We start from the raw sequence: 22,082 nt of genomic DNA on the forward strand, positions 1-22,082 counted from the left end.
TTGTTATGTAATTGGATTGACTTCGAAAAGAGGGCCGGATTGGCCCAAAGCTTTCAGGGCCTGCAATAAGCTAAGAATTGTGATTGGGGCATATTAACAAAGTCACATTTTTATTGTTTATTGCGCGAAATTAAAACACACAGCCAAATGCCAGGCAAAACAAACTTTTATTGTAGACGTGGATACTTCAAAATCGGATTTCAGATTGTATTTATTTCAGCAGGAAATCTGTCACAGACGGTGCAACACATACTACTGTGGTGAAGTATTTGGGCAACGTTTAGGCGACAAATGGACCAAGTACTACAGCAGCTTGTTCTCTACAATTATCACTTTTTGGAAACATGGCTTCATAAACACCAATATGTAATATAGTGCTTATATTGTTTTCCAGTATACTATAAACTAGCGATGGTCAGTGGGCCACATGACCACCACGCATAAGCCTAGATACCCTGAAAACAGGCCACCATAAGGGGCACCATGGGCCACATGCAGCCTGTAGGCCGCAGGCTGCTTACCACTGCACTCGACTGTCAAACATGTATCTATACGGCAAGTGTAATTAAAAGCACTAGTATGTTTGAACTAAAGAATATCACAATATGCCAAAATTATAACTATTGGTATACAGTATGATGCCTTAAAGCAGAGTACCTAAAGTAAGTATTTGTCAACATAGAATTATATTAAATGGACTAATAATGCTACCATTGGACTATTTGCCATATGTAGAATGGAGTAAAAATTTTATATTTTGCCATTCATGTTTTACTGGAATATACCATTTGTGGACTTAACGTTGGATGCAAATGTTTCACCACAGTTCCATTTGCAAACATTCCATCAGAGGCTATGCTGCCCACTTTCACTTACGGTTTGTTTTCACAACTGTTATTAGGTTAATTCTGCACTTGCAGAAAAACAAAGGCATTTTGCGGCATCTTATCATACTTAAACGATTAACAAAGGCCGATTATAATTAAAAGTGACGTCTCAATACCCTACAATATTCTTTATATATTTTGATGTCACTATTGGTATGTATTTATTTTATACCAGGTAAACATAACTGAAAGTGGGTAAAAAATGAGAAGAAAAAATAACAAACCCAACAACTTTTGAACAGGTCATCACAATTACACTTCCACATAATGTGAGTGCATGCAGTAAAATGGAATGTATGCACACTGACAATTTCACCTCACAATTGACATGTCACAGCAAGTGGGGGTATTTGGTGTGCTGTAGTTCAAGCTGAGGTGTGTGTGGTGTGTGGCACGACATGTTTTAAGGGTCGTGTGCATACACTAGCGCAATACGTGGTGGGCTGTGGTAGCGGTAACACGCACCAGTGTGGATGTCATGCGTTCGCTGTGCCCTTTCTGTAAATGGGTGCCCAAGCGTGTTAGTGTCCTGTTGCAAGAAGATGTGCGTGCATGTGATGTGCGTGGATGATACCATGTTTAAACGTGCGTGCGAGTATGTATATGGTACGTATACGTACGTGTGCACAGGACTGTAAACAACGTGCTTTAGTTACACGGAGTCATGGATGTGCGCGTGCAGTGCATATGGTTACGAGGAGCAGCTGCATGTGTGCACGAACACGCGTGGAGCACGCACGCACAAAGGCAGGTGGGACGCGTTGCGTCTCAAATGACGGAGCATCCACTTAGCCACACCGCCCCAGTTATGGTCATTGGCCTCTTAATCACGAGCAACTATTTTTAAACAAGCACCTGCGATAGAACGGCCTCGGACAGCATATCATCTAAGTGCCCTGGTCACATTTATAAAAAAAACGAGTGCGACTTGCCCTGAACCAACCTGAGATGGTTAAATGTACAATTGCCATTGTTTTAGTTAACGTCGCTAGGATTTAAATTTAGGCTATTCGCGTGAAGGCTGCAATATTTGCCTCATCACAGATGTTAAAATGCATTTGCAACGCAGTTACGCACAATAGCTTAGGATAACGTTTTTCAGTAACTACTTGTCATGCCCGAGTAACAGGGGTACACTTTACAATCATTAATAATTTCAATATTTTTTTTTTAAACTTTCTCAAACATTCAAAGCACTAAAAGATTGAATTTTGGAACGGTTGACGTCAACATTTTTTGCCATTCAAATTGTCCCTGCGACAGAGGAACGGATGCAGAAACACCTGTCAATGCAAGGAGTTGATAAATATACACTTGACGTATATTTAACCTTCTTACCAATTATGAATAAACTATGGTAAGACCACCAATGAGCATACAGGAGCAGTACAAACCAGAGTTTGTTTGAGATTGAGATATGTTGGTGGGTGCTATGTAGACTGGAGTGTTCATGCGTGTGCCTTGCACAAGTGCTCCCTCTCACAGACTTTTTCCACTTGCAAATAAAAAACTTAAGCTGCCGAGCAGAGATAATTTAGAAAGGCAATGAGGAGAGGCCAAGAAAATGCTTTTGTGAAGCAAAACAGATTGGTGCTCAGTCCACCCAATTGTGGCCGGTTGCTCGTGTTTAAGAATTTTAATCGTGTTGTAGCCGCGATGGGTGGTGGAGGTGGTGGTGATGATGGTACAATGAGCCGATCGCACATGACAGCTCTGCGATGTATTTGATTCTGTCAAGCCGGGGAGAGAGGTTTTGTTGGTGTTACGTTTGTCGCTCGCTCGCGTACCCCTCTTCGTGCCCCGCTTCAGTTCTCGGCTCCATCCACATCTGCATCTTCACTCTGCGCGTCTGAGGCCCAGAGCTGCAAAAACAAATACATTAACAAAAACAATAAAATATTACTATCTATCACTGCATGTTGCTCAGGCAAGTAACAAGGTCATGTACTTCCTGTCATGTCGCTTCCCCAAGCAGTAAAAAAGCATGCTGACGAGGCATTATGTAGTGTAATGAAATAAACTTTACAATTTAAACTGTTGCTGAAAGCAGAACGTCAGCTTATGTTATAGAACTGCCTCTGGAATACGACATCACAATGTCATTTCCGACGTTATTAAATTACCTCTTATCCACACTCAGTGGTAATGCACCTAGTCAATGCTCTGCCATTGAGGTGTGTGTTGCATGGTAAACCAATAATTTGTTTGTGCTTGGAGTCAGAATATGCCAATTTAAGTGAAAAATAAAATGCAGTACGATGTGTTTTTGTGCACATGGTCACTAGTCAAGTGACCATAAATTCACCACATTTGAGCACCTCATTAACTCAAACCCAGGATCTTAAAAGTTCCAGCTCGGTGCTCTATGATCCAAGCCCCTTTAGCAAACTCGCCACGTTGCAGTGTGCATCAATGATGTAACAGTTGAAAATTAATAGCCCGTCAATAATGTCATGCCTTTAACTCGCTGTTGTCAGTGAATAGTAGCGCATTACGTTAAAGAGGTCAACAATAACGCTGCAGTCTTGTATGTATGATGAACTTCTTTTGCACTGTACGTAGCCAACTGTGCTAATCGGCGGAGGTAGGACAATAAACTGAACACAAAAAGCAACACAAAAAATCTTTTCAATCTCCATTTAAGAGTGCATAGCTCCAATGGGTTTCTAATATGCTTAGGACGTCTTAGTGAATAAAAAAAATTATTCTACAGTGGAGCAATGCGTTTGCCAAGTTGCTGAGGAAAAAACACCAAGTGGGTATTTATGAAGAAGTTACAAAGGTTTCACAGCAGCGAAAGTCACTGGAAAGTGGAACAAAAATTGCCTAATCTTTACAAAAGCATTGGTATATTAGACTGGATTCTTCATCTTTTTAATTAAATAGATGTTGCTCAAGTATTTTGAGTCGACTATGAAAATTCAGGCTTTACAATCCTGCAAAATGCAGTTGCATATGGAATCTTGTGTAAATTATAGGTTTGTTCAACTTCAATTAAAACGTAAGCTCGTACCTATTTGTATTGTTGTCAAATGCTCTGCTATAGCACTATTTTACATGAAAGTGCAGGTAATGAAAGTAAGTTAATTAAGAAAATAAAAAAGCCACATGTGGCTCTTACCGTCAAGTTATCCCTCAGCAGCTGCATGATTAACGTGCTGTCCTTGTACGAGTCTTCATTTAAAGTATCCAGTTCAGCGATGGCTTCGTCGAATGCCTGTTCACACAACGGTAGTGAACATTAAACAAAGCGTGTTTCTGTGGATTCCACAATTCCTGTTTTGGCTCTGTCCGGTAACAACCATGTGCTACCACTTGTCACACTTTGGCCATAGTGTAATCAGATATTTGTTTCCAAAAAAGTACTCTCTCATTGGCAGAAAGTTCACTCAGCAGACTCCAGTTTAAGTGTGCACTTCTTAAACTCTAACATTAAACTGGCAAAGAGTGTGTGAAATCTTGGAGTTGTCATTGATGTCTGGTTCTCATTCTATTCCCACATCTGACCTCCGCAAGACTTCATAACTCAATCTGCACAGCATTTATTGCATCCATTGTGCCCTTGCTCCAGATGTTGCCGAGACTCATCCATGCCCTCATCACATCTCAACTCGACTATTGCAACTTCTTCCTCTATGGCCTCCAAAAGTCTCTAATTTTCACACTCTAGAGTCTAGATAATCCAAAATACAATTTCCAGACTTCTCACCTACACCTGTACATGAGCCCACATTACACCAATACTTTGATCCCTTCACTCGATACCAATCCAGTCATGTATAAATTTCAAGCTTATACCCACTGACGTGAAAGATCCTCTGCTGATTTCTCCCTACCTCTCCCCTGTCATCTCACTACCTCTCTGTGCGCGATTCACTCCAGCAAGCAAAGCTTTCCATCGAAGTCCCTAGTCACTTAGTGGGAGGACACTTGTTTTCCTCTAATACCCTAATCATCTGGAATTCCCTTCTTCTAGCCAACAGTTGAATCCCTGTCCAACTCCATGCTCAAGAACTTCCCCCTCTGCCTATGACGGACTGCCTCTATGTAGGAAAACATTTCTTATCTCTTCGGGGTTGTCCATCTTATACAATGATGACATTCCTCCTCTGCCTCTATTTGTAGGATTTTGTGTGACTGTAAATTCTGCTACAGACAAAAGCAGGTGAAGTCGCTGATTGGAGGTGTGGGGTATTGTTCTGGTTTCATGTCTCTTGAGACGCTTCCTTTTCCGTAGCTCACTTCGGTCCTCTTCGAGCTCTGACACTCCATGCTGGCAGAAATGGCAATGGCGCCAAATGGAGCGTATGTGGCAGTGTCCTCCAGCTGGGTGGGGTTCAGGTTGCACTTTTTCATGGCCGTCTTCAGTTGGCCCTTGTAGCGTCTTTTCTGGCCCCCTGTAGAGCGGTGGTCTAGGTGCAGCTGCCATACAGGACCTTACATGGGTGATGCTCCTTTGGCATCCTGATGACGTGACCGAGCCAGCGAAGTTGGTGCTGGATGATGGCAGCCTCCATACTGATGCAGTTGGTTTTGCAGAGTATCTCAGTATGGGGAATCCGGTCACGCCAGGTTATCCCCAGGATGCATTGAAGACACCTAATATGGAAGTCCTCAAGCATTTTGCTGTGGCAATTGTACAAGGTCCACGTCTCACAGCTGTAAAAAAGTGTTGTGATGACCACTGCCTGGTAAGCAGATGGTTATTTAGGCCAAAGTCCTTGTTGTGGAATACCCTTTTTCCTATCCTGCCAAAAGAGGATGACGCCTGCTTTACTCGGTTTTATACTTCCCTTTCAATGCTGCAGTCGTCAGACAGAAAGCTGCCCAGGTACTTAAAGGATTCCCCACTTTTGTGAGTGGTTTCTGAAAGACGGTGAAGGTGGGTGGATAAGGTGGATAAGTAGATGCCCACTGGCATACTACTTCAGTCTTCATGATATTCATCGAGACCCAATCTGTCATACGCACTTGCAGCAGCTGCAAGGGTAGCTTGCAGGGCCTCTGGTGTGTTGGCCACGAGTGCACAGTCATCAGCATACTGCAGCTCGATAACAGGCTTGGATGTTATTTTTGGGACTGCTCGGAGCCTGAAGTCCACTGTAACACCACTATCCTTCTCAATCTCCTTGTGCAGTAGCGTGGCGACACATAGGAGGAAGATGTTGAAGAGTACCAGAGCAAGGACAGCATCCCCCTGGCGTATGCCGGTTCGCACCCTGAAGGGCTCGGATTCCTGGCTTCCTATGGTCACCCGTGCCTTTATCCTTTCATGAAATTGACGCAGGATATTGACAAATTTTCTTTAGCAGCCAAACTTCAGGAAAACGTCCCACAAACTCCATATTAACTGTGTCGAAGGCATTCGACAGATCGACAAAAGCCATGAAGAGATCCTGGTGCTGCTCCCGACACTTCTCCTGGAGCTGTCGTGCTGTGAACATCATGTCTACAGTGATCCTGTTTTGGAAAACATTTACACTGGTTCTGGGCAGCATTTAAGATGTGGTCCTATTTAGAAGCTATATAAATGCTGATCTACTCTATCATGGGACCTCCCTTGTCAGTATCAAAATATAAGAAGAGGTTTTACCCTTGCTGGCAATAAAACAGGTGTTAAGATGTTAAAACACCAAACAGAAACCTTTTGCAAGGAATCGTGTCTGCATTAACCACATATGCTTGTGGTGAACATGGCAACAAAAAACATGCTCTGGTAGTATATGCATTTTCTTTTAAACTGATTGGTCCACACCAGAGATGGCTTTCTTTAGAGCTACATCTCAGTGTTAGACCAGAGGACGCGAAAAGACAAACAGCACAAAGACAATGCACTCAGGGCACTGAGAGCTTGGGGTGAGCAGCTACATCATGGGACCTCCCTTGCCAGTATCAAAATATAATAGGTTTTACCCTTTATATTTAGCCATAAAACAGGTTTTATTGTAATAAATAACAGAAAGGGTAAAACCTATTATTATAGTGATCTACTCTCCTGACTCGTTTAAAACATATAGCCGAGGCTACTAAAGGAAGACCATACAAAGCATGTACTATATTTCAGAATGCAGTAGATTTCACTACAATACCCACTTTTAGATTATCACTAATTATATTACCCATATAACAGTTATTAGTAAATCCATCAACTACAATGCACCACAACTTGTGCTGGGCACATACAAATGAAAAGAGGATTGCGTATGAGGGAAATTCAATTCTTTATGTTGGTAACCATGCTGCCAAAAGTGTTACATTACATCTAATTCATGCCAACTCCACTCATCACAAGCAGGAAATGCCTGCACACTAAAACCGCAAATGCTCATATCCCAAAATGTCATCAAGCGTGTAATGAAAGCACAAGTCCTTGAAGACCCACATGGGTCTACATTGCACCCACTTCTTATGAGCAAAGCACTAAAGAAGCGTACACACTTGCACCTTAACTGGCACAAATCCCATGGTCGTTTCAAGTTTCCTTGTGCTGACCACTGGCCCCTACAAAGTCTATGGAGCAGGCAGGCCATCAGTTTTTCCACCAGTTTATTTTGAATGCCATAATGTGCTTGGTGAAGCAACCAGTGACTCATTCCCATAAATAAACCAAGGCTTGGGCATTAAGCTGCTGCTGTGCATGCAAATGGACAAGGCATCGTGACTCAATTTTAATGCAACACTCACGGTTGGGCTCAAGTATGGAAATTTCGCATTGTGGTCTGTTAAATGCTCTATTAATGTTTTTTTTCCTCTCCACATCAAATGGCCATGTTATTTTCCATCACTCTTAATGTTTATATGGTACAAGTTAATGATCCATACTGGTAGCTCTCAACCACTTTGGACTTAGGACTAGACATATATACAGATTTTGAAAGAAATCTGTTTATTGTGCACATTTCATGTACATATACAATTGCACAATTAAATGTATTATTGTTTAATGCGATATTATCCTTTAGGCGTATGGTCGCAGTGAGAATGAGACAGTAGAAAAAAGGAGACTAAAGGTAAAAATATATATATACCAAAAAATATTATTCAATCGAATGACTTCAAATGTAAAAAAAATATTGAATTGCAGGCAAGTAAATCGTTATTAATGTTTAATCTACACCAATTACAGCCCATGTCAAATCTTCACATACCCTATTGTAGTGAGCAATGTTGTACAGCGATATGCAAATCAAAGCATGGGGCAGTACTCATCACTGTTAGTAGCGATACGTAAATAGTGTAAATTCCATATTCTCATGGAGGGGAATAATATCTGCATAGGACAGGGGTCGGCAACCAAAATAACAAGAAGAGCCATTTCTTTCCAATTCGGTACAAAATTCAGTATTTCAAGAGCCGCAATGCATCTGAGTACATACGTACATATCGTCAAGAAGCAGCCCGTAAAGAGCCACATGCGGCTCCGGAGCCGTAGGTTGCCGACCGCTGGCATAGGACAACAGAATTTGAACTTATGCCTTTACAAATGCAAGTTAAGTGGTCTGTCACACTGAATGGTTTGAATATGAAGTGAAGGGTACTGCTATATGGAGCCAGCACACACTCCTCTGCACTCTGTAGACCCCTTAGGCTTTTGTAGATCCCCTAATTATGCCTGTAGCCAAATCCAGATCTCTGTAGCCCTGGTTGAGAACCCATGGTCCTAAGAGACTTTAATTCCTATATTGAAATTAGGCAATTCATTATATGCCTACTGCTCACCATGATTCTCATCAGATACATTTTCCGAACCAAGGGTTCTTAATCAGGGCTCCAGGACAACCAAAGCCACGGGGTCAGGGCTGAGCACTCAGAAAACTCACAGTTTTGGCGAGGTTGCACGCCTTTTCGGGCGAGTTCAGGATTTCGTAGTAGAAGACGGAGAAGTTGAGTGCCAGGCCCAGGCGGATTGGGTGAGTGGGTGACATCTCTGCCTTGCTGACATCAAACGCGCTCAGGTAGGCGGCCTGTGACCGCTCCATGGCACCTGTGTTTAGCAAGGGGTGGTCACGCACATAACAAATATATAAAACAGACATGGGTTTGTGTCACAGAGTAAATATGAAAAAAAATGTTTTAAGTGAATTAGCACATGGACTTTCTGGACAATGGAATAGACGCAAGAAGCATTTGTGTCATCAGAATAAAGTGACAGCAAATAAAGAGGCAAGGTTTTTTTTGTTTATCCAGTCCATCCACCTATGTGCCTTATGGATCAGTTTTGACTAGGTCTCATCTGCAGTGTATGGTCTGTTAAATAAATGCCACTAGTTGCCTGATATTAAGGGCAAAAGCCTATCATATACACTACAGGGTCATGTACAGTGAAATTCTGCACAATGCACAACATTCTCTCCACTTGTGTTACTGGCTTGCTTCAGATCACTTTTTTATTTAAACTAAAACATTATCCCTAGCGTGAACTGGTATATACTCTCATCTAATACGTGAAAACAATATGGAGGCCTTACTTTTTATACAGTCTTGAAGCAACTGGGTTAATTTAGGAGTCCAAAGGGAGGGATATAATGAACATCGTTAGAGCAACAATGAACCTTTGGAAGAATGAGCCAAAAATTATATGCAAGTTAAATTTTAGTAACGAATGAATTTGTTTCTTGTAAATTTGTACGTAGGCTGTGTTTATAGATGTATAACATTAGTTTGAAGATTATTTGATTAAACATTTAAAATACAGTAGCATAACATTAAAGATACCTTCAACCACAACCATATCTTTTTATCTCAATATCAAAGCTTAAAACTCTTGTTGGACCGCTCAGGACACAGCCTAGGCATATCATGAGTTTTGGTCTCCGACTGTAAGGCTTCCAGACATAATCGCACTAAAAAAATTCAACCCACAAACACATTCAAGCCAGAGGCATCTGTTGCTCTAAATGTTTACGGGGAAACCCATTTTTATAGCATAAAGACTCATGCACCCGTGAATTCTAAGCTGACAATTTACCCTAAATGTTGAAAATTAACTTCTGGAGTCCTCATGCCCGAGCAGCAACAAGGGTGTCTAAAACTGCGAGATTCACTCAGGTTCAATGTGATAAGGATGCCACGGGCAGAGCAATGAACATGAGACAAGAAAACCCACCAACCAGACAGTTAAACAATTGTAGAATCAATGTAGCAAAACAGGAAGGTTAAAATAACTGGCGCCTCTGAGTCACAAAGCGGACCGAATTGGTTCCTCAAGCCATGCGCTCAACTTCCTTCTTTAGCACGAGCAATGCTGTCATATGATGGGTGACATCATGCTGGACGAAGAGTGCACACTAACGCCCACACACTATTTTGTCGGAGAAGTCACTCCCCATGTGTAATTCTCAAAGCTGTATAAACAGACTCATCTTACTCATTATTTTTGTTGTCTTATCAACTTGAACTTGTTATTCATTTAAGAATTCATCTTTTAGTTTTATGAACAAAGACCCTGTGATTCAGGAACCACAAGCTTAGGACGTGTAACCTCTAGGTCAATTTTCACAAAGCTGATGATTCTAAACTGGATGCGAAAGATTTTGAGACTATTTACTGCAGCACATTAAGTTTCTGGGGAGATTTCTATTTAAAGCTTTCGTGACTGCAGGGATTCATCTTCTTGGTTCTTTCGGTAAAGTCACGTAGAAGGGAAGTAATAAAATAATAAAAACAAAACATAAAAAAATGTTATTATGTAAATTATTTTATTATGTTTTATTTTTATTATTTTATTACTTCCCTTCTACGTGGCTTTACCGAAAGAACCAAGAAGATTTCTGGGGAGACTTGAGCAGATGCATTCTCAACAAGCTGGAGTGCTTACGCACACACCGTTTAACAAGCACATCACACCTGATTTCGTCTTTGTAATGGCTACGAGTAGAGTATCAGTGGATTATAATAAGATCTTGCTTCTGACCGACAAGGCTCTCAATATAGGTTAGCCCCACAATAATTGCAGGAAGTGATACATTTTAATACTAAACAATGTCCCTGAGGATCTTTGGATTGCCTTCTAACTACTCCAAGGTCAAGGCTCTGTTCCTGGGGTGAGCAAGCTTTTGCTAGTGCAGCTCCTAGACTATGGAACGCTTTGCTTTTGGTCATAAGATAATCAGTCGTTAGAGATATTTAAGTCTGTCTTGAAAACTCATCTATTTAAATTGGACTTAATTCTCTAGTTCTGGCCATTTACCCTGGTTCTCTTTATTTCCGGTTTTCCAAACATGGCACATTGGGATCTACAGGTTAAATGCACCTTGCAAATGTAAATCATTATTATTTGCAAGAATATGCCAGTGTCCATTTCATATCCTAAATGCCACATTACTGAAACTACCTGTAAATGTTTTTTCAAAGTTTTCCATTTTTAAAATGGTATTATATATGAATGGGATCTGAAATGGTTAAATAAAGGCAAGTAATCAAGCATTTTAAGAGCACAGAGAGATTTTGCTAATCTATGTCTTGAAAATAAAATTGCTGCTAGGAATTTAAAGCTGGTCATCATCATAAAGGAATTTTTATACTTAGGAAGTCTTAAAGCTGGCAAATAATAAAAATTATGTTATTTAGAATTGTGTTGCATGTTATTAAAAATGAATCACGATTCCATTATCTGTGCTTAATTGAAGTTAGCTGGTTCATTGGTTACACCAATAACTTGGGACAGCTTATTCAATATTCACATATCAGCACCATCATCACACCAAAAAGCCGATTGAGCGCGAGTACTGCTTGCTAAATGCTAAAATGCAATTCATTGCTACACGTCTAGTACATACATGCATTCTCTGCACACATTTTACATTTGTGCTACCTTGAGGTGTTGTGCGAGTACGAGCGCATACAGATATACACACCAACACAAGCCGATTTAGCAGACATGCCCACTTTCAAAATGGACAGGTGGCATCCCAAACCAGCCGGTTATGGTCAGGACGCACATCACAAACATGCCTCAGATGTGTCACGAGTAAAATAGCAAAAATGACACGTAGCCGCACTTGACACGAAACAGACGTGTGCGGGTGTTGTGTCCTCCGAGACCTCGCAACAACTGCAATGCTAATTACATGCAGGCAAGCATGTATTCGTGCTGTGGTAATGTACGCATATGTGGAAATAAATGTATGCATAACATTTATATTGTGAGTAGACCAATTGACGTTGCCATTGCTTCAATTACATGTCGAGATTACGGTGCACAATTCAAGAATGGATTTATTTTTTAACACAGCGTAAATGGTTGTGCCTCTCGTGGCTGCTGGGGTGATGTAAATTCATTACGTACTAGATTTACCAAAGTAAAAAAAGAATTGATTCATTCACACATGATTATATGCACATATCTTGTGTGCTTTGGGATTTATATAAATTGAAGAATTGATGCATCGTTCGACCACAATTGGAAGTCCTACATTTATAATTGCATTATGTTTGTGAACAAAGTTCCCCGTCCATAATACAGGTTTTGGGTTAGATTGCGTAAATATATAAATGTGTCGTTAAACCCGCCACCACCCGACACAGCCAATTCGTAATGGTTGTCACATAAACAAAACATGACAATTCGTCACTAGTACAGCACAATGGTGTGTTGGAGAGCCAAGCCACAACATTTACAATCTGAGTACGACGTTTGCCAGTAATTTCAAGTAGCTTCATCAGGTGACAGCCAGATTTGTGAAGTCCACCTGTTTCGTTTTTTATATAGAGGCGTAGATGTGATGACAACACTGTGCGCTCTTATTGCGCAGAGTGGGGGGGGGGGTTAATGAATCAACGTACATTATGCATGCGCATTATGCAAGCACATTGATCTTGTACTTCCTGTCCATTTTGTGCACTAAAATAGCCGTAACAACGGTAATCCCTATTGAAGTATGATGGCCTGTATAGGCATGCATTTAAACATTGTATTATTTGACGATTCTCTGGCGAAATGTCGTACTCAGATTGTAAATGTTGTGGCTTGGCTCTCCAACACTAGTGACGAATTGTCATATTCTGTTTACGTGACAACCCTTACAAATTGGCTGTGTCGGGTGGTGGCAGGTTAAATGACACATTTATATATATATTTACGCGCTCTAACCCAAAAAACCTGCATTGTGGATATTTGTCGCGAAAGCCTACATGTTAAAGTTCCCCCTGTTGAGTCTGAAGGACTGTTGAGGAAGTGCAATTAGGAAGTACCTATTGTGCCCTTCACTATGCCCGGCTGTATTTATATTCTCAGTGCACACGTCGATACACCACACCTGGCACTCATTAAAGGCTGTGTTGATTTCGAGGAGGCCCAAGAGAGGTTCATATACAACTTGCCACTGTGGTACTGCTCTTCACAGACACACGCACACAAACATTAATACATATGTAGAAACAGATACAGGCATCCCTACATTTACTAAAGGGATGCGTTTGTCGAAAAACACATGTAAAGTGAAATTTAGTCAATCAAAATGGAGTTTCCCGTTAAATTTATCCTTAAAAATTAGTGTTGTGTTTCGGATAGTCGTTCCAACTCTACTCCTAACCTAAAAATAAACATCACTTCACAATACAAAAATAATAAAGAACAAATATTAAAACTATTAAATAATTTATTTAAAAACTAAAATAATTCACCTTTTCAAGGAACTCACCAAAAGATCTGCAAGTTGGAATGAATGGAAAGGTGATGTGACAGTGTCACAGATGGATGATGCAGCCTTTCGGGCGCTTCTTGTTTGATCTCGTGGCGCATACCATTTAAATTTTGCTCACGTGGAAATTTGATTTCGTAAATTAAACAGTGTCCATAATTTGTCATTTGCGTTAACGCGAATTTTGTAAACCGAACGTTTGTAAATCAAGGGATACCTGTACATACCCATACAGTATACACGCAGAAACAAACATACCACACATGTACACACAGATTTTACAATACCAGATATGTCCACACAATCACAGATACAACAAAAACAGACATGTTAACACATGAAGACAAACATTCTTGAATAAATGTGCACACAACCAGAGATATGGAGTGATCACGTATACTCACTGGCTTTGTCTATTCCGACTGCAACCTCAGCCAGGTATCTGTAATAGTCGCCCTTCATCTTCTGGTAGAACACCTTGCTCTCTGCACTGGTCGCACTGACGATCAGGTGCTTGTCCAGCAGAGCCTGCAGCACAAATGACCAAATGAAGGCTTGTATTTATCCTGGCTAGATGGAAAGGGAACCTTGAGCACAAAACCTCAATACCAGTTTACCAACTGCACAATGCATTGCTAATTTACTGCAGTGTTTTTTTAATCTGATATATTTACACTTTCCAGCAGTCGTGCAAAATATTATTTTCCCACGGTTTGCTTCAAACAGCTGAGCACCATGAATGCCATGAAATAGCATGCCCGGTGTGTACTGATAATCTACGACTGCTTCATTTACATAACCACAAAAGTGTGCACTTTTCATTCATGCATATTTGTTGGTATTCTGCCTTGTATCTTTATCATCCCTTAGAACAGACAAAACCATACGTGCAGGCTGCTATAGTTAAAATATGATCTTGCACAATCCACATGACTTAATACCAAACTACGTTCGCGAATCCAGTTTAATGGAACTGCAACCCAGGGAGAGCTTATGAATGCTCATTCAGTGGTCTACATGCAGACATTAATTTCCCTGGGTTATTTGATAAAACTGTTAAGAGGTTTCAAATAATGTGTGATAACAAAAGGATGAACAGAACTGGTGAGCTATGACATAAACCGTCTAGAACTGAATTCAAAAGTTTAATACAGTTTGCGATATTTTTTTTGCTTTAATAATCTCCCATTTATGCTTACATCCAATTGGCCAACAGCCCACAGATGAAACAGTCTCTGGTCAATATCTACCGCTGGCATCAAAAGAGGACAAATTGTCTGCGATATTTTGCTGATACCACGTTTTCATCCATTAGGTTGAGAAAAATTGGAGTCTTTATTGCATGGGAACAAATTGATCAAGGAGCTCTTTATTGCGGGCATGACATTCCACTTGTAAATGAATGCAAAGCACAGTACAACCTCTCGAAGCCATACCAATTGGAGATTTTCCAAACTACTGCAATTGATTAAATCATTTTCAAGAAACACACATTTTCAATTACATCTATACGGGATGGAGCAGTGTCACAGCGGTTAGCATGGTGTGCTATGAACTCTGAATTTCCTACATTTGAAAAATCTATTGAAGAAAAATATAAAAAACGACAGCCCTAGTCTCATGTACTGTCAAATTATACAAATTCCAAATATCCTTACAGACAAGTACGGTATGTGTAAATAACTTTATAATTGCTTAAGCACATAGCATCAAGTAGTGTGTGCCAATTAAGTGTTTTCTGTCGACATTTTTTGGATTTAATTCCCACCGTTATGTAGTTCATCTATGTCCGATAGCCTTTAGGCTTACTCCAAATTCTGGCTGACTCGAGTCTGGCTTTTACGCATTATGTCTAATGCAGGCAGAGGGTGGAACTCTGCCTCATCAAACGCGATTATGCGCGCGACACGCATGGAAGAAGGAAATGGATGACATATCCTGGCAGATCGCATCAGTTTTATACTGACGTGACAGACATTTTTGCCACGGTTGATATTTTATAGACAAGATACGCTGTGGTATGTCAGTAAATTGGCATCCACTTGACAAGTGGTATTCTGTGTGCTAAAAGAAAAAAAATGCGTGCCTACATTTATGCATTCAAATAGCAGATTTAAGATTCTTACACCTCCCTGTAAGGACAATTCTCATATCAAGGGGTGACATCACACATCTCTTTTTGGCCGACACCCTCCAAGGGTCTACCATATACAACCTCCAGACTACACACTGTTCATCTACGAAGGAGGAATGCATCGCTCTGAGAGGACATGATAACTGGAGCTAGGCTTCCTTCTCTAACTTGGGTTTCTCTTTTGTAACACGTCAGACATTAGCACGTACAGTGTGTAGCTGCTGCACATTGAGCAGTGCACTCATCGCCCCAACTGCGATGACTCAGCGAGCAACATCAGCTTTATAGCAGCAGTAAAGTGAGCACGGTTGAGATTAGCACAAGTCATACAAATAGTTATTGCCCGTGGGTGGTAAGGCTAATTTTGAGAGTGAGGGAGCTTGTGCTCGGCTTCTAAAATTACCTAGGCAGCAATGCTATGCACTCAGACGCCCAGAATCAGGCAAAAGGTCACAAAACCAGACGCTGACAGAATCATGCTTATAAAGTTAAAATGTAATGTGGAATTCGTCAATCCAATGCTGTACAGGCCTTTAGGGCTATATCACCATACTTCACCAAACGAGTTAATTAAGGCGGGGGGAGTACAGTATAATAATGGATTTTCTGTACTACCCTCTCACGCTCACACTGCATAATTAACCTGTTTTGTATGATATTTTGCCCATTCAAGTGCTATCCTGGCTCAACCCTGCTTAGTTTTAAATATCTCACAGGATCGAGCACATTGCGGGTGATTGTGAGACTCACACCATTAATTTCAATGCAGTGAAACTCCTCTTACCAACCTTCTAAATACCCAGTCTTCCTATTCTCTGCACCATGAAATGATCTGCAGAAAATACTATTGTTATGCAACTATTTTTCCTTGTATCATTATTTGCAGATAATAGCAGTCACCTGGCAGAGAGAGGCAATGCATTATATTATCGGTGTATAATAATGTCACAGCTGTAGAAGAGGAAGTGGTGGCAAATTGATCCTTATTCATGCATGAATCTGCACAAATGACATGTGAATAAACACGAATATGATTTGTCAACTACTGCCCCACATCACCATGAGGAGTTTCATTTTAAAAATGTCATATTTATTCAGCAAAGCCTCAACGAGTCCCAACTCTTGACCTAAAGCTTTCGTGACTGCAGGAATTCATATTCTTTGGGTCTTTTGGTAAAGTCACGTAGATAGGTTCAAAGAAAATAACAAAAAACTACGACGTTTCGATCGCAACACAAGCGGTCGTCATCAGGATAGGGATGACGACCGCTTGTGTTGCGATCGAAATGTCGTAGTCTTCGAAACGTCATAGTTTTACCGAAAGACCCAAATAATAGGAGCCCCAACTCTTTTTCAGAAGGGTCATGCATGAGGATGTATTGCTAATTCCGATTGAATTCATAATGTAATGTGTGTTGGGAGGAAACTACAGTAACTGGAGAAAACCTGTGCATGAGGGATAGGCCCCACCACATCCCCACTCAAACACCCTACAAAACACACACTATTGTTCCCTCTGGTTGTCAATGCAATAAACAATATCAAATGGCCTTTGAGTTTCAGCCCTCGTGAGAGATAAGCAAGAGACCTACAGTCACAACGTTGGGCGCATTGCCAGGTGCAAAACATTAAAGAGTAAACCACGTATGCTGGTGACAACATGGGGACTCTGAATCGAGGCATCACAAGCTGCAAAAACAGAGGGGCGAATTTTGGATTGCAGCTTAGCTTTGAAAAAGCACACTTAATAACCATTTTGGTTGAATATTTATGCTTAAAACTTTGGGATTCACCTTCCCCCCAATTATCCGATTCAAGAATCCATTCCTTTTCCTAAACTGTAGTCTGATTCACAGTCTAGCTATGTTGTACATCTTGTTCGTTTAATTTGCTCCATTGCACTTACGATAAAAATGTCACATTTTGAACAATGAAGTGTTTTTCTCTCTTTTAAGCATAAGGATCAGCTTTATGCGATTAATTGTTACATGCCTTGTGTCGCGGCTAGCAGACTACGGATCTGCGGGCAAGCCCTCCGGCTAAACGGGCAGTGGCGAGCACGGCGGCGGTGGATCGCAGGCGCGAGCGTTTACCAGCACGTCGTTGCAGATGTCGCACAACTCCTTCTCCACCTTGTGCCGATACTCCTTGGCCATGTGCTGCTTCTTGTCGCTGGCATCGCTCTTCTGCTCGATGGAGGAGATGACGCGCCAAGCGGAGCGACGCGCGCCCACCACGTTCTTGTAGGCGACCGACAGCAGGTTGCGCTCCTCGTTGGAGAGCTCGTGGCCCTGTTCCGTCACCGCCTTCATGGCAGCTGACATGTCGTCGTAACGCTCGGCCTGCTCAGCCAGCTTGGCCTTCTGTACCAGTTCGCTTTTCTCCATCTTGTCGCCGCCACTGTCAGCCTGCGCTCGCACAAAGTGTCATGATTATGATCAAGGGACCTTTTTTTAATTGGAACGATACAACTGCAGATGCCGGTTTTGCTTTTGACTGGGTGTTTCATCCATCGGTTTATTAAAAAAGAGGCATCACTGTGTGGAAAGTCAAATGGCTGTTATAAGGAACTATGTAAGGGGCACAAAGTGTCATAAAGTGTCATAATTATGATCAAGGGACCTTTTTTTAATTGGAACGATACAACTGCAGATGCCGGTTTTGCTTTTGACTGGGTGTTTCATCCATCGGTTTATTAAAAAAGAGGCATCACTGTGTGGAAAGTCAAATGGCTGTTATAAGGAACTATGTAAGGGGCTTATGTCAAAAGAATGTGGTATTTCAAACGCTTGTTCAGGGTTGTAAATAGGGGTGAACATATGTGTTTTATGAACATTACACAAACGGCCCAGCACTCGTCTGGGCAGGAACCTGCTCCTGACTATGCAAAACCTCGTGTCTAACAAAATGCCATATATTGTACATACTATACAATGGCGTGCACATTTACCTAACGTGTAGTACCTATATACAATGGAATAGAGTATCTACAGAAAATCTATTAACTAGCATGCACATAAACATACTGAATATAGGTAAAGTTAGAATCAGAATCTTTATTTATCCTTGAAAAATCTAATGAGCTATCAAGCTCTGTTCACAGATGCCCATTAACAATGACATGCAAATGTGCACATACAAGGCATACAAAACGATCCATACACATCTGGAATATGATGCATAGACGTATACTGGCCGCGATTATAACTGTTGTACATACTGTATACATCATACACATACAGTACTACATGCACATATACTACTTGACACATACATGCGACGGACATGACCCAAACATCAATAATGAATCATATCGGTCGCAAAAGCCTACGTGTTACATATAAACACACAGTATAAGCAATACCTAACACATCATCCTCATCTATGGTCAATGCACTGCTGGATGAAAGCCTCCAAGCTGACATCTATCGTGATCCTGCAAGGTGCAGATTTGATCGCTCCTTCTCTTAGGACACAATGCCATGTCTAGTCCAAGTCCACTGCACTTTCTTAACAGTTAAATTAATGAAATTAACCCGATTACTTTAAAGAATCCATGCGTTCCGCTTTTCAGTTTTTGTTACATGTTTAAAATGAATAACCACGCTTCCGAATCGAATGTCGTAGGAGGCAGTACGCACTGATTACCAGAGGTGGGACAAAGTCATTGTTATGCAAGTCCAAGTCGAGTCTGAAGTCATCAAATTCATGACTCGAGTCTGACTCGAGTCCAAGTCACATGACTCGAGTCCACACCTCAGAGGTGGGACAAAGTCATTGTTATGCAAGTCCAAGTCGAGTCTGAAGTCATCAAATTCATGACTCGAGTCTGACTCGAGTCCAAGTCACATGACTCGAGTCCACACCTCAGAGGTGGGACAAAGTCATTGTTATGCAAGTCCAAGTCGAGTCTGAAGTCATCAAATTCATGACTCGAGTCTGACTCGAGTCCAAGTCACATGACTCGAGTCCACACCTCTGCTGATTACAGCACGTTCTTTTCCTTAAGGCACACGGAGGTATGTTATTTTACAAGATGATAATTCAGTTTTACCATCAGCACTGGATGAATACGGTTCTTGTCCGCCTCTTCCGTCTAATAACGCGATCCAGGCACCGCCTTAAAATAAAATCCCTAGCACGGTACAACATCGTATATACACGCAACAAAAGCAACCATATTATGAACAAACACCGCCATACATACGCGGATATTTAAGGGTATTTAAAACGGTGCACGTCAATGCATAAGGTAACACACCTATACGTTACATAACCCCCCCCCGCCCCCATTCAATATACATATACGTACACGAGGTAAAAAACACACAATGCATGTAACTTACGACGACCGCGAATACGCTCCGTATCAATTTAAGATTTTAATGTTTGAATCTAAGATAATAAAACAATTTTAAGCGACATTTCACGCACAGTGCTCGGGTACAGTAAAACCTCGCTCGCCCGAGGTAACAATCTCCTCACAAAAACACCAACGGAAACTAACGCGGCGAATGCCCACGACGAAAAGCATTTAATTGCTTGTGAAATAGCAACGATGACAACACCATAAATTGTTATTATAACGCGCCAACAATCGATACCTTGCGTTACAATAATGCGGCTCCGTCTCCCGCCGAGGCTCTGCGTCAAATGGAGGCGCAGGGCGGTGACGTCACCCGTTGCCAAGGAGACCGCGAGCCCCGCCCGAGTGAGGCGCGAGCCAATGGCGGGAAAAACATGACTCCTCCCCCTTTACCCCACCCCCCCCTCCTCACCCCCCCCCTCCTCACCCCCCCCTCCACCCCCCCCTCTACCCCCCCCTCACCCCCCCCTACCCCCCCCTCCACACCTCTACTCCTCCCCCTTTACCCCTCCCCCCCTCCTCACCCCCCCCTCCCCCTCTCCTCACCCCCACCCACCCCCTCCTCCACCCCCCCCTCCACCCCCCCTCCCCCTCTCCTCACCCCCACCCAACCCCTCCTCCACCCCCCCTCCACCCCCCCTCCACCCCTCCTTCCACCCCCCCCTCCACCCCCCCCCTCCTCACCCCCCCCTCCTCACCCCCACCCACCCCCTCTACCCGCCTCTACCCCCCCTCCACCCACCCCTCCACCCCTCCCCCCCCTCCACCCCCCCCCTCCACCCCCCCTCTACCCCCTCCCTCACAAAAGACAAAGATCCCCCGTGTAGCCTCTAAAAGACTGTTGGGGCAAGAGCTGTTAGCGAGCACCTATGAAGGCCAACACCACGCCCGGCCGCCTTTGTCTCCCTCAGTGGCGATGTTTACACACCGCACCAGGTACTCATTTTGAGGCCGAGTCGACCTAGGGGACGCCCAGGACCGGTTCAGATAATCCGTCACAGGTATTGGCCGTGAGCGGGAATCGAACCCGAGTCTCCAGGTTCCCAGCGGAGCGCTACAAGCCCCGCCCCTCACACTACCCGCCCCCTCACACTACCCGCCCCGCCCCTCACACCACCCGCCCCTCACACCACCCGCCCCTCACACCACCCGCCCCGCCCCTCACACCACCCGCCCCGCCCCTCACACTACCCGCCCCCTCACACTACCCGCCCCGCCCCTTCACACTACCCGCCCCGCCCCTCACACTACCCGCCCCACCCCTCACACTACCCGCCCCGCCCCTCACACCACCCGCCCCGCCCCTCACACTACCCGCCCCCTCACACTACCCGCCCCGCCCCTTCACACTACCCGCCCCGCCCCTCACACTACCCGCCCCGCCCCTCACACCACCCGCCCCGCCCCTCACACTACCCGCCCCCTCACACTACCCGCCCCGCCCCTTCACACTACCCGCCCCGCCCCTCACACTACCCGCCCCGCCCCTCACACTACCCGCCCCGCCCTCACACCACCCGCCCCGCCCCTCACACTACCCGCCCCCTCACACTACCCGCCCCGCCCCTTCACACTACCCGCCCCGCCCCTCACACTACCCGCCCCGCCCCTCACACCACCCGCCCCGCCCCTCACACTACCCGCCCCCCTCACACTACCCGCCCCCCCTTCACACTACCCGCCCCGCCCCTCACACTACCCCCGCCCCGCCCCTCACACTACCCGCCCCGCCCCTCACACCACCCCCCCCGCCCCTCACACTACCCCCCCCTCACACTACCCGCCCCGCCCTTCACACTACCCGCCCCGCCCCGCACACTACCCGCCCCGCCCCTCACACCACCCGCCCCGCCCCTCACACTACCCGCCCCCTCACACTACCCGCCCCCCTTCACACTACCCCGCCCCTCACCTACCCGCACCCGCCCCTCACACCACCCCCGCCCGCCCCCTCACACTACCCGCCCCCCTCACACCTACCCCGCCCCGCCCCTTCACACTACCCCCCGCCCCTCACACTACCCCGCCCCCCCCCGCCCCCTACACACTACCCG

The 22,082-nt window shown here is 43.7% G+C and overlaps 1 protein-coding gene across 2 annotated transcripts; it reads right to left on the bottom strand.

The window, feature by feature from the left end:
* Positions 1–150: 150 nt before the first annotated feature.
* On the bottom strand, positions 151–20,417 carry LOC133353046 (14-3-3 protein beta/alpha-like). 2 transcript variants are annotated; one of them, XM_061569138.1, is made up of 7 exons: positions 20,267–20,332; positions 19,717–19,797; positions 17,756–18,070; positions 13,933–14,056; positions 8,708–8,871; positions 4,009–4,104; positions 151–2,749 (listed from the first exon to the last, which is right to left on the bottom strand). In XM_061569138.1, exons 2-7 carry the CDS (start codon positions 19,717–19,719, stop codon positions 2,693–2,695), a joined length of 759 nt encoding a protein of 252 aa, XP_061425122.1. In that variant the 5' UTR covers positions 19,720–19,797; positions 20,267–20,332; the 3' UTR covers positions 151–2,692. The 2 variants fall into 2 exon arrangements, with proteins under 2 accessions (XP_061425122.1, XP_061425123.1); XM_061569139.1 differs by lacking the exon at positions 19,717–19,797 and having other exon boundaries at positions 20,267–20,417.
* Between the last annotated feature and the right edge of the window lie 1,665 nt (positions 20,418–22,082).

The sequence above is a fragment of the Lethenteron reissneri genome, chromosome 42 (assembly GCF_015708825.2).
Source record: "Lethenteron reissneri isolate LAM-NWPU_2019-01 chromosome 42, ASM1570882v1, whole genome shotgun sequence".
Taxonomy (NCBI): domain Eukaryota; kingdom Metazoa; phylum Chordata; class Hyperoartia; order Petromyzontiformes; family Petromyzontidae; genus Lethenteron; species Lethenteron reissneri.

Excerpts from the sequence above, each read along its gene's own strand:
- LOC133353046 (XM_061569138.1), bottom strand. Across the intron at positions 14,057-17,755 it reads ACATCTGCAACGACGTGCTG|GCTCTGCTGGACAAGCACCT; the intron begins GTAAACGCTCGC and ends TTTGTGCTGCAG. Across the intron at positions 4,105-8,707 it reads CGTGCAACCTCGCCAAAACT|GCATTCGACGAAGCCATCGC; the intron begins GTGAGTTTTCTG and ends TTGTGTGAACAG.